General features: G+C 39.4%; 1 protein-coding gene across 5 annotated transcripts in view; it reads right to left on the reverse strand.

The window, feature by feature from the left end:
• Positions 1-389: 389 nt before the first annotated feature.
• Positions 390-14,277, reverse strand: part of net (atonal bHLH transcription factor 8-like protein net) — a 170,233-nt gene continuing 156,345 nt past the window's right edge. For all 5 annotated transcript variants that reach the window (XM_022066566.2, XM_022066569.2, XM_022066567.2 and 2 more), the window contains one exon: positions 390-5,276. In XM_022066566.2, the coding sequence (XP_021922258.1) occupies positions 3,706-5,276 (1,571 nt within the window). In that variant the 3' untranslated portion in view covers positions 390-3,705. The remainder of the gene's footprint in view (positions 5,277-14,277) is intronic.

The following is a 14,277-nucleotide window of genomic DNA, read 5'->3' on the forward strand; positions in this document are numbered from 1 at the left end:
CATCTACGTCTAGGTCTCCCCAGCGGTCTCTTCCCTTCAGGTTTCCCAACCAGTACCTGGTGCACACCTCTTGTCCCATCCATGCGCGCTACATGTCCCGCCCATCTCACTCTTCTCGACTTAATCACCCTCACAATACTGGGGGAGCAGTACAGATTTTTAAGCTCGTCATTGTGCAGTTTTCTCCACGCCCCATCGTCTTCCCTCTTAGGCCCAAATATCCTCCTCAACACCCGATTCTCAAACACCTGCAATCTGTGTTCCTCCCTCTGAGTGAGAGACAATGTTTCACACCCATACAAAACAATACAACACATTATAAAATAAAAATCAATGCAACTTTATGCAATTTACATTTATAATCTTTCAGAAATTTTGTAACACCTTGGCAAGATTAATTTAACTTTTTATTAATGATCTGTAAATCACAAGACAAAAAGAACAAGAAATTCCCTTATTGTTATCACATTTCTCTGTACAAATACTATACAAAAATGCTTCAGCATGACAACAATACACTATATACAATTATTAGTAATATTACACAAAATTTTCTATATTCAAGATGTCTGTTTTCAACAAAATATTTTGGGACAGTTCCCATTATTTCAGCACAAGAAGGAGAAAACCAAACATGTATTTATTTGAAACGACAATGATATTAATTATATTTTTGTTTCCTATGAGTTTGCATTTAACTCCATCTTATCCGCCCACAGATGGCAGAGACGTCAAAAGAAAGTTCACTCGTATCTGTGAACAGTTTTGTACCTAGACTCAATCTGACTAAAACACCACTGGCTCTGTATCTCTGAAAGAGAAAAAGGTGTTACATAAAAGAGTTTTCTTCAACAAAATTTCTTAAAAGACTGTTCCTTACTGAGGAAAGAAAATCAGTAACACGATTATGCAGTTTTCGTTATGTTTTGAAGGCTATTATGTTAAATTCAAGCAATTTGTTTCAGAGTTATCAAATTGAGCATATGCAGGCCTACTTTATACGAATCCTCGAATGTAACCAGCATGAAAAATTGCCTAAAATTGTGTTGTGCAAATTCAATATTAATACAAAGTTCAAAAGTCGACGCCACATTGCTGGTTTGTGTCTTACATCGCTGTATGTTTTGCATTAAAATAGCACAACACACACCCAGCACGTATAATTAAGGCTTTCGTCAAACACGAAGCTCAAATATCAGGAGCTATATTTCAACATATCTATGAAATCAGATTTAAACAACTGCCGAATAAGACCAAATCTGAATACTATTTGGTTGGTATTTTCAATAAAAGATGAAAAAGTGTGAGGCTTATACAATAGCATAATATTTATGAATAGCAGATATTTAGTTTATATAATGAGCTTCTCGTGAGGAGTCAAATAACTGGCTTAATAATGTATTTAGAGCTCAATTTTACAAACGTTGAGATACACTTTATGTTTCTAATTAGAGTTAAATTTGATATTTGTGAAGCACATTTTAGAGCCACGATTATGAATGGTTTATGCAAACCTAATCTGAAGCGCGTATATAAAAATGGACCTTCTTTAAAATTTACTACGTATTTTTCTCACTACACTCTTATAAAAGATATAACCTATGGTGTACGAATTATGGAATCATGTATTCTGTCCTTATTCCTCTGATGTCATTGTCTACACAACATACATCACGCAGGGTTCGAGGTTTTCATGGCGGCGCAAGCTTATAATGCCGAGTTCTAGGTTGTTGTGCCGTGTATGCGTGTAGGCAAATGTAATGCTTCCATTGGGGCGGAGACAACAGATCAGAACCTAAACCGTGTAACAAAATCAAGGCCTTATCAGAGCACCTGCAAGTTCATTAATAGAGCAGATTTACTCCCATTCCATTTTCCCCCCAAATTCTAAGAAAGTAATAATCTGCAGAAATTTAGAAATTCCCCATTGGTAGGAATTTGAATCCCGGATAACAACTGCACGTATAAGTAGAGTACATCGTTAAATGACGTCCCTTAAAATTCAAATTATTTCAATAGTAATAATTCGGCCACGTAAATTATAATAAATATCTCAATTCGACCTAATTGTAATTTATATAGTTCCCTAAAATTACGTTTTTGAGAGAGTATAAAATATTACAATTCATTGTGCAATTATAAATGTAACTTCGGTATAGAATCAATGCCACTAAATAAGAGAGTTTGTAATAAAATGCCGTTAGTACGCAGCAGTACCAAAGCCCTTAATGAACGTTTTTTTAAAAAATAGTTTACAGTTTAAAATTTGGTGCTCCTGAAATTTGACTTATAAAATTAGGAGGTCCAGTAGAATTTTATGAAATCTAATAACCGTGAAGAATGTGTAGAAACACTTTTCAATCTACTACCAAAATAACATACATGCTTCCATATTTTACTGTATTTGATAATCATCATTCAGTTTTTGGTGACTCAGCATACAAGCCAAAGTTCCGATTAAAACGAAACACACACTTAAAGAAGATATATATGTATGCTGTCTAACAGGTATTATCTTTGAAATGTGCTCTCTCTTCATACTCAGATGCAGATATTCGTTATCTTTTACTAGCTACAAATGTGAACTCTGAAATGCAGACGTATAACCTCTTTCTCATCGACACTTGGATAAATGCTTACGTGCCAATTTAATGTCGTCGTTACTGTTTCTTCGGAAGAGAAAACTACTCAAATCCATAATGACTATTTGAAATTACATTAATTAACAATATAATATAAATAAAGAAATCTCTATGAGGAGATAGAACACAAATAACGTGAACAGTTTCATATATAAGATTTGTAATTTATTTTGGATTTCTCAATAAAAATCAGTCTTTCTTTTATTCCGTGAAGACAGAATAACTTACAATTGCATCGTTTCGTTGTTTTATTTTCCCACTGCCCATAAGTCTAGTCAAGGCTACTTGTGAGCTAATATCAAAATGGCAGCAGTCATACCAGGAACGGAAAGATAAAGACCATCACTGACGGAAATATAATCTCAGGTTATGGCATAATAAGTTAATTTAATTGCGTCTGTAATCTGAAGGCATTCACTAAAGAATTGTAAATTCTTCCGAGATTAACATTTTTAAATGTTGTGAGACGTTAGCGAAATGTAAGACCCAACACAATCCTTTTTTACCACGCAATCAAAATATGTTTTTATAAGCGTGTGGAATACTCGTGTGGGTCAAACTGTATTAACGTTTCTGAGTTTTAGATAACAATTCTTAATTTTGAGCAAAAAAAAAATATTTCGAGGTTTCAATTCATACTAAATACAGTTACTGAATAATAGTGTAACAGATATTTTTAATATAAGTTCAATATATAAAATTGTGAAACTGCACTCTGAATCATTCATACCTCATTAATTGTTTACTTCCAATAAGTTTCATTCTAATTATCAGAACTTGCCCTGGGAAGAAAAAATGGCAATAGTAGTAGTGTCTAATGAAGGAAATGACTGGTCTTATCAAGACAAATCCCTAAAGTAATAAATGTGGTATTCCAGACAGAGAGTGAAATGGAATATGAATGTTTGAACCAGTGCATAATGTTAAATGGGGTGAAAACGTATTAAAATATATCAATGGGAGAGATTAATCAACCAAGATCAGTCAGTAATTATACAAATTTATTATCCATATCCTGCTAAAGCTGCAATGACCGTAAATAAAATAACACCCCGAGATAAGCTCATTCGTCTTTCTTTCGTCGAAGTTTTCCTTCAGTCTGGATGGTACGAGAAACAAGATCTACACAGTCCGCGAGGGACGGTTCACTGTTGTCCGCACTGTAATCTGCGCCAGCCACTCGCGACAGGGTCAGTATATAGGAGCAAGCAATTCGGAGGACGGACAACTTGGACAGCTTCTGGTTATGAGAGTATGCAGGGATCGCTCGTCGCAGTGTATCGAACGCAGCACTTATGGTATGAACTCTTGTCCGTTCACGAGCATTAGCCTCTATACGCCTTTCTCGAGTCATATTTTTGTAGTTCCTTTGTTGTCCTCCATTTTGACTAGTCTGTTTATTTTTCTGTTGATCGTTGTTGTTAGAAGACGTTGATGCTATTGAAGGGCCTGGTTTCTCTTCATCGTTCCCTTTGGAACCTCTTGCACGACCAAGCAAAGATTCCACACTGAACTTCGCACCACTACACGTCCGCTGCCTCAAACCTGAACTCAGATCCTCCACCTCCAACATGTTCTTGTCCTCACAGTCTGACAACGTCCTTCTTCCAACTGAGAGAGGATCGGCGGGATCGGTAACAGAGAAATCAACAGCCTCATACCTGTGAGTCCTGTTGACATTAGTTGAGGGGCATCTGACAAAGGTTTCACTTGCTATGGGACGGTTCAGAACCTGAGGAATCAGATCATGTCTCTCCGGTAACATTCGAGGATGCGATAACGCATATCTATCCACCGGAGTTAGACCCTTCACTGTAGCACCTGTCACACCACACAATCTCACGTCCTCAACTCTCCCAGGTACATCGAATCTCGATTTACTTGCATGAGCCGAAGTCACTGACGGATGAATTGATCTCTCTGAAGCGAAGACTTCGGGCCCATGCAAGATTCGGTCTCTCCTTTGAGGAGTTCTATCGTCGTCAGCATTGGACTCATTCTTTAAAACCAATGACAACGGTTCATCTTGCTGGTAATGCAGAATGGGTACGCGGTCATTATAAGGTTGAGAGACGTCAGATGAGGCAGGGAATGGTAAAGCTGTGACGGATGCCGAATGGCAATGCCTCGGTAAGGGTACCTGTGGTGGATGAGTTGGGGTACAGGACGGTGGCGGTGGAGATGGAGTGCTCACTGATGTCGAGGGACATCGTCTCACTTCCTGCGGTGGTGATGGTGGGGGTATCGTTTGCTGACTCCAAGGCCTGAATGGACTTGCAGGAACTGACTGCTGATTTATAGCTCCAGGGAGAGAAGAGACAGAGGAGCGTAGAGGCGGATGATCGTCTTGGAGGATCTGGGATGCCTTCTTGCTGCCCTCGGTGTTGATAAAATGACGTCTTTTCTTGTACGGTGGGAGAACATCGTCATCCTCGCTGGCAACTTTCCGAGGCTCAGCACATTTGCGTTTATTCTTGATACTGCGTAGACTGATGGGCAACACTTTGACCTCTACACTGTCTTCACTGACGTCTGTAGGTGAGTGAAGATCGTCTTCAGCCTCCAAGGGATCTTCCAGGTCTTCGCCCGAGCAGAACCCTGCGTCTCGCTCGATCTCCTCCGACATCTCACCACCTGGAATCGGAAAAAATGGAGACATTTTTATATTTTCACTGCCACTTGGATACACAATAATTCTGAATAAATATCAAATACATAATAAAATCACCCTTCCACTCGAGACGTAAGAGAATTTAACGTAAAATTACTGGCAACTCATACTATCGTGATTCACGCTGATTTTTAAAACACCAGATCTATAACAGATAAATTTTGATAAGGAAACCCAAATACACTCTCATGTACAAAACTATAAAACAAATGAGCTCCTGCGCGCGACAGATAATTTTCTCGGGGCACATCGCATTCACGTTTCCTAGTGGGATTAGGCCTGCCGTTCTTTTATGTACATCTTTAAGCAATAGAAAACAAGAGTAAATATTTAAACAAATAGGTTTAAATATATATATATATATATATAGTGCAATCAAAGAAAAATAGCATTTTCCGAATAAATCAACATTAAATAAAATGTATTAAATTCCTGGATTTAATACAAAACTAGAACCGGATAAGTTCGATCGCATGCTTCATGATTAAAGTAACGTATTAAAAAATGAGTAGACCGCCATAATTTTCATCTCCGTATATCGTGTGCTCAAACACGCAGATCGGCCGTGCGTTGTTTTCCATGGCGAGAGGCTAGAATCTAGATACCCGAATTATAACACCGCCCATCGTTTAAATTAAATAAAATTTCCGTAAATTCATAATTAATGTTCATCCTATAAACGCTAAAGCAAAATAAGTAAGAATTAAAATTACAAAGTACCAATAATTGCAAATATTTATAAAATGAATTAGTATGCAAAATAGAAATAATAACACGTTATGATCCTTAAACAAGCATCTGATTTTTTCAAAAATACGTTCACAGCGCCTAGACATCCCTAGTAATAAGATGGCTGCAGCAGTGGTCTGATGAGATATTTCTGCTGTATGTAATATTTTTTGAATAATTAGTACTTCGTGCAGAAGCTGGTTACAAATAACAAAACATCATGGAGCTGGTCTCCTGGGCGCGGAGTGGGGGTGAGGGGGGGGGATGAGGTGTGGTGTGGCAGGCGAAAGCTTTCTAGGAAACTGCGCCGTGTAATCTCTCAGAAGTTGACCGACGTTTCAGAGATAACTACAAAGAGCAATATCTCATAAAGTCGCCTTGTCGTCTTCGTGAGAATCTGAAATCTCAAATGGCTTGTTTGTTTGTAATAGCTTTTCACAACTGACACAGTTATCAGCACAGACTGAGAAAGCCCAAAAGTGGAAAGAAAAACTTCATTGTAGAGTGTATAAAAAACTGCACAGTCTGCCAGAAACTGAATTTTTCTCAGGTCGAACAGAAACTAGGATAAAACTGTACAAAAGTTAACTAAATAAGCAAGAACAGTATCTTGGATCTACACAGGAATTTCTTCAACGTCTTGGCCAAAAACCATAACAGATCTGTTAATACCATACAAAATGCTACGTAATAGTATATGAAGCTAAGTGTGCTGTTTACATATTTTCGTTTATTTAATGACACGTTTCCAACTGCACGGGTTATAAAACCTGGGCTGCAAAATATATGTGGAAATGAAGAGATTCGCGCAAGATAGGCGAAAATGGAGGACCACATCAAACCAGTCGAAAGACTGATGACAAACAAACAAACAAACAAAACAAAAACAATTTATTAATGTTATTCAGGTTTTGTCACTTACCCAATGGAAACAATATCCTAACCATTGCCTTTTAATAAATTCGGTGGAATGTGCTATGTTACATCTGTTTCGTAACTCATAAATAATTCTGAACCACTATAACGTTACGGCCCACAGTTGAACCGACCGCTATAAATCACAACGCCTGCATAAAAATTGACTGTTTTAGATTCTAGAATATCCGCAACATAACTCAGTTGTTTATCTATACGTATATCGATAATTTATCCAATTAAACACTCAAAAAATTTTCAGAATGTAACCAGACCAATCCTATTTCATAATGAAAACAAACAGATTTTGGAATATCTGACCCAACGGTGCACATATAAATTTGTATAAAAGTCACGGGCTCAACTGCCAAAAGGAGCTTTTATCACAAAATTTGGTTAGGGAAATAAAGTTCGATGAGTCATAAAAGCAAAGATGGAGTCATCATGTAGAAAATGTGCTACAACCCAGAAGACACCTGTCTTCGTACTCACCACCGCTGCTGCTGGTTGGCCCACTGTTACTCTCTTATCCTGAATTTTGTCCTTACTTTTCTCATTCACAGGTCGAGTTCAAAAAAACAGAAATGTGCCTGATATATTCCAAAGAAATCCTCTCCAGATGCCAAACAAGGCTTTAGAACATCGCGAACGAATACCGGAACAGCACCTTCAAGAAATCTAGAGCTGCTTCCTTCCCAATCCTTTCAAGTTCACCACACACTCATCCTTCCCTTTCACGAAGAGATGAGATTCTATGTTCTCGTGGCGATAAATATGTCGGTGTTGGTTTCTGGGTGTTAACGCGGTGTGGACTTCCAGTGTAGATACCAACGATTCAGGGCTGAAGATGGAGAGGGTATGTTCCTCCGAAATGCCTATATCTACCTACAATTCCACACGGCGTTACAACCCAGAAGACCAACATCGACACCCTATCGATTATTGAATGCAGCTGATCTGACACATGCAAGACAGATGTTGCAAAATCGATATATAATACGGGACTAAATTAAATTTTTAAGTCTGAGTGTAACCTGTGGAGAGAAGGAAAATAATATTTTTTAACTGAAAAAACTCTTATGTGGAAGAGTGGACGTGGGAGAAGGAAGTAATGAGAACGGGGAAACTAAATCCTAGAGCCGTAGAAAATGAACTAGATGATGAACATGCCGGAAAAAAGGGCCACGAACGTTTCTAACCACACTGAATTATCAGAACCCCCCCCCCTCGTGCAAATAAAACCCCCTCCGTTTAAATCCAGCAATTCGGTCTCCCCAACAAGCAAGCTAGAAGGTTCTCTAAACCAAACACCATCTGATCATCTGTCTGATATTCTGCCATTACGCTATATACATGAAGACTGGTCAGACGGTTTGATCAAACCGGCACGTACACGCGTGGTCACGCCATAATCACATCTAAAGTCACGATTTCACGCACGTCCCAAAACACACCGCAAAAGTGGGGAGGAGGCGAAAGTCGAAATACGGAGCACGATAAAAGGCGTGGAAGTTTATTTTACAGGGGCCATTAGTCACAATGTGAAAACGTGAACTGATACTGTGAGTAGGTAAAAACTTCGGATTTTTCCGAGAATGCTTAATGATCTAGGGGAGATGTGGTATTACTGATAACTTACATCGCTCATAACTATGACTTGAGCCCAACTCTCAAACTTTTCTCTAATATGCCACCAATATATCACTGAAATTCCACTTGTGAATTAAAGAAGACTGTTACCGTTAATTTTAACATTCTCGGGACCTTGCACTGAAGTACAAACAAATTTATGTTCTTTTGTATGATCTGAAGCTTTCACGGCGACTAAATATCATAAATTATTCTTGGCCCCAATGACGAAAACATCATAATTTCGAGAACCATCTTCGTCCTCGTGGACACGGCTGGTATTCGGAAGAACTTATAATAAATTTATTTTGTATCTGAACCTTTAGGAAATCGGGTTGCCCGAAGGATGTGGATTAAATTTACCTGGTTCCATAAAATGCGGGGGACTTCCTGGCTAGTTGAGTGTAATGGGAGTTTCTCAACGACTCCGTTTCATACAGTTAGTTACATAAGCTATTTATGTTTCTGGTTCCAAATTAAACAACGTCGTTTATTACTCGTAATTTTATATGATTTTTCAACCCGTATTCTAGGGATTTCATTTTCCGTCAAAGAAGATTCTGTTTGTCTTAAAAGAGTCATGGTAGTGCCCATCCGTGTTGTCGCTGACCGTCATACGAAACAGAAACGTAATCTACTGTGACGGAAGCCACAGCACGTGGGTGGTTGTGGCTTCTTGTCTTGGCTGTGTACGCACACACTCTTTAAGTCCGCTTTACTCTTCTTGGCACAGGAAACTATACACCTGTTCTTTACTTCATTGTAACGCAAGATTTTTCTAAGAGGCTTCCTGGGGCCACAGCCCATTATCTCTCATTACGAATGAGGTCTTCGGTCTTTCGCATACCCTTTCTTCGAAGATACGCTGTAGGGAGAGTAATTCAAAACAGGGTAGCCGTACACGATGTTTCTAGAAAGTAGCTACATTTTATAGGCATAGATATTCAGCTCGTGATGCATTTCTTACAATGAAAGGGATTCGAGCATTATTTCCGTACTCACAAGATCCCGACAGTGTGAAAAATTTTCCTCTAAGGACTAATTTTTATATTATTCTTCGCCTATGTCTAGTCACCCGCGGTGGCTACTTTATTTGATTATTTCCTACCAAAATTTTACAGTTCCTGTTTGTTGTTTGCAACATTCATCCCACTAAACTTTACACAAGGAGATCAAAGCGCCCCTTCTCCTGATATCGTTACTTTTCGACCTCCTTTCATTACTCAACAGCGTAACCACAAGTTTACTTGATCATACAAAAAGAGAGAACAAAGATCACTAAATCATACGCGTGACAATATTCGCCACAAAGAATTTTCAGAGTTCTTTTTATCAGTCAGTACCAATGTCCGATGGTACCGCCTGACGAACATTGTAGTGTCAATACATGGCTGTGATGTCAAGCTCAAACACCACACCCAGCATCTCACTCGGTTCAGACTAAATGCAGTGAAATCTGCGTAAAATAAAACGTGCACAAAACGTTTTGCCTGAATATGTCTTTGGCCGCGAAAGAAAAGTGACTTTTTTGCAGAGCGACCGTGAAACGAACTTTTTTTGCGTCTGGGTTAGGCCCGACTGCACGGGAAGAACGTGAGAATTTTTCGGCTGAATGCGCACTAGTAAGAAAAATATATATTAAAACAAACTGTATATTTTGTGTGAAAACACCTCTAAATTTCTGAAACTGCCTAACGCAGGAAAGGAGAGAATGGTATTTTTATGAAACTATTATACGGATCATCAAACTGGACCTTTCGGATTATCCCAGCTTCTTTTTAAACAAACAAAAGACCTGAGCTGTCTGCGAATGGTCTCTGATGAGTATTCTGTGGTGGAATGCAATGGTAAAGACGTGCTAAAATTTAACATAGAAGTTAAATTAATCGAAACAAACAAAAACCACGAACTATGAGCGTAACTGATTGCCAATGAGGTCAGTGACTGTAGAATTAAAAATACGAGACGAGAGACAACAATAACAAAACTTCCAGCACATTCAAAAGAAGTAGCAGGAAAGTTGGGCACGAACGATTTCAAAGCTTCGGAGTGGATGGCGAAAACGGGGTTCTGTTTTCAGACGTTGTTTCAGAAGCAGGTACGAAGCTGACTGCCTTCTGGGTTGTCTGGTAGAAGTCCAACGACGCTTCAGAGGTCCTTGCTGCCTCCATCAAAAGCTTCATTTCTGTTTTGATTCATACCAAATCTAAATCGTTCTATTCTTCTCGACAGATATCTGGGACATAAAATAACATGATGTATGGAATGGTTGTGATCAACTGCCTATTTTTCATTAACACCAGAATTACAAGAAATGGAATGAAAAATAAAGGAGTATCTAAAAAAAACAAGCCATATTCCGCCAGTCCTAGAGGAAGAAATTACCCATGAAAACTTGTTACAGCAGAAGATTTTTTTTTCCTCTAGAGAAAGTCCTGGCTAAGTACTAGCGTTCTAATTACGGATACGGGCAGGCAAACTTCTAAGAAATCTATTTTTGTATTGCATAAAGGAACGGGTCACATAGGATAGAAGCTGGCGCCTCCTATATGAGGTAGACACCCTCCTACCAGCAACACATAAGTAAGACATCTCGAAATTACAACTTCCTAGTTTCCACTACGAAGTAGCTACGACGACACATCGAAAGCTGTGGTAGGTGGCGAAGACTCAACACAACCTGACGTCTCCACGCAATTGCTGGGGGGGGGGGGGGGGGGGGGGGGAACTGACACAAATAGTCGGAAGTTCTAAAACTTGTATTACAAATTATATTTGCTCGTCAAATTTAAAGCAAAACAAAGTTAAAAACGAAAATGTTCTGGTGACAAAACCTCTGTCATGGTTATTAGGACCTACAGAACTTTTGAACGCCAATAAATGAAGCGATATTTTAGTTTTATTTGACGGAATAGGGTAATCAGTGAAGTTACTGGCTGCGAAATGAGCACCGTGGGTCGATTCTAGGTACGACCGGTGGGTTTCTCTCTTCGACATTTTCTCTAGACCGACTCGGGGGTGCACCCAATTTCTACTCAGCGGGTAGCAATATATGAGATTTTGTTTCATTTTAGGGTAAAGTAGTCGGAGGGTAACGCTAGCAAATCACTTCAATACAGTTCCGACGTCTACAATGCACAGTGTCTTGCCTCAGTATGTTTTATGGCTTAACATCACCTTCCAATATATTTGGTTATATGAGTCGAGAATAGCCACGGTGGTCTAGCGGTTAGAACGCTGGCCTTGTAATCCTGGGGTCTCGGGTTCGATTCCCGGCGGTGCCCGAATTTATAACTTGTGTTGGGCAAGGCCGTGGTCTAGGCAACACGGAGTTTTCCTCCGGGGGCTTCCCCGGTTTCTCCGTGACATCCCAACAATTACTCCATTCACACACAGAAGAAGGCAATGGCAAACCACTTCTGGATCATCTGCCAAGAACGTATATGAACAGGTCCCAGTCCGAGAAAAGGATGGAAGGATCCTGTTCATATGGACCAGTCGTCAGACAGAACACTAAATAAATAAATAAATGAGTCGAGAATCTATCGATAATTTATAGCATCCATCATCGACCATGGTAATGAGTAAGACTCGAATTCCGAAAGTATCCGGTTCGATTCAAGGATACGAAAGAATGATTCTGACTTTTGCGTGGTATTTCTCAGTCCTTTGAGGTAAAATTATGTTTTTTTAGCTCAAACCACAATCCCAAATCATACATAACATTCACCTCCCTCCTTACACCACACTTTCACATTAAGGTGTTGAAAATCATCGTTATATAAAGAAGCATAAACTAAATAAATCTATTAGTTTCGGTTCCTACTTCATGGCCGGATGGACCACACAGGTTTTCGATTAATTCACAAACATCAACAAGTGGACATGAGCCTGCATTTCAATTCGGTGAGACAATGGCGTAGACAACCACAAGAGACACCCATTGATACTGCTGTTAAGAGACAGGTCGTTCACTCCATTAGAATCCCCTGTCCCCTCCCACAACCAGCAGCAAATAAAAGTGACGGACGCGACATGTCCGAGTCCCCTGTCCTCCTGCCCCACTGTGAAACAGCGCTGCCGGTCATTTAAAGATCCCTGGCCTAGCCCGCATTGACGTAGCAAGCCGCAGCATGTCAAGAAGAATCTAGCGCCACTGTCAAGATGTAATTTCAAATTCAGGAGGCGATGAGTGCGATCACAAGTTCATATGGAAAGAGGTCAGACCAAAGACCACTATACAGCTGCACCTTGTAAACCAGGCCGCTGATGAACTACATGTTTCGATCATATATATACGAACTCCTCATAATGATCATAGAGAACATGTTAGAAACGTAGTACGTCGACAACACTAACGACCTGGAACTGAATTTTTAGTGTAAAAGTGACGGTGCTTTTATGACATGTTTATAAATGTGTTTCGATTTTAAGACGCCATCACACACTTGATTTTCAGGAAAATATGGCGCTATACCGATTCACAGACGCCCTCATATGTAAGACGTATCCCAATTTCATAAATTTCTAAAACATAAAAAACGTATGTCTTAATAACGAAATCGAGGAAATGCTACAATATAGATGTGAAAGACCTAGTTTCATTCACTCATACGAAACATGAAGCAGCCTTACAATTACACTTTGTATTTTTAATCTTTACCTTCCAAGACAACAGACAGGAAAATAAAAGATTCTAAACCAGATAATAGCATGCATCACACGTATTTGAATCTATTTTCTATTTCTTCGGAATGTGTCGAATCAATTATTTTGTTCTATAAACACGACAATCAAGTGTATCATTCTAACGGTGCATCGTTTTGCATACGGATTACAGGTATCCAGCTGATGCGATGATCGTGGAGGCAGATGGCGGTATAACAATGCAGTTGGAACAACTGAAGTTGGTGGATAATGAGCTGGCGAGGAATCAGAGAAAGAAGCCGGCTACCTACAGAAGCTATTGTACAGACAGATGCGTACCTTTCGGGTAAACTGTGGATAACTGACTCATGAAACTGTCGTTAGCATTGTTCAGTGAATACGTCATACACTTCGTGAGACTTCACCTTCTCACGACAGCGAGTATGAACGTGAGTATCTTCTGGGATTAAGCACGGTGTAGTCTGGGGGAAACAGAGACATTTCAGAAGTGCCTGCTGCCTCCACCATCAGGGCGATAGCCCTGCCGCAACACCCCAGAAGATAATAATCTTAAGGCACAGTCCTCGTTTCCACTTTATACTCAGCTGTTTCCAATCCTGTTTCTTCGCACTTAAACGAGCCCCTTAAAGTTTAACCCATTATGGAATTAACATGCAGACCTACTACTCGCTTTGGCATTCCCCAATTCTGCAGTTTGCCTACAATGTATTTATGGGTTTCACGTGATTCTCAAAACACACAGGGACCATGTCCTTAAACAGCATTAACTAAATGATCTTGATAATGGAGACGCGTTGTAGTCTTCTTTGAGATATAAAATGTTAACATAGTCCATACGAATAAAACCAAACGCGTCCAGTCTTAGAACGTGTCATCTTGATAAGGAATCACAACTTGTTCAAACAGAAGTTGCAGATCTTAAAGACATGTGTTATATTCTAATCAAATATTTATATTTCTTAAGGTCCACATTCTCACTCAACTAATTATAGGATTTGACACCCGGTGAGAAGACCATTAATT

The sequence above is a fragment of the Zootermopsis nevadensis genome, unplaced genomic scaffold, assembly GCF_977971745.1.
Source record: "Zootermopsis nevadensis isolate Lab colony 2312 unplaced genomic scaffold, Znev_1.0 Znev_ptg000030l, whole genome shotgun sequence".
NCBI lineage: Eukaryota > Metazoa > Arthropoda > Insecta > Blattodea > Termopsidae > Zootermopsis > Zootermopsis nevadensis.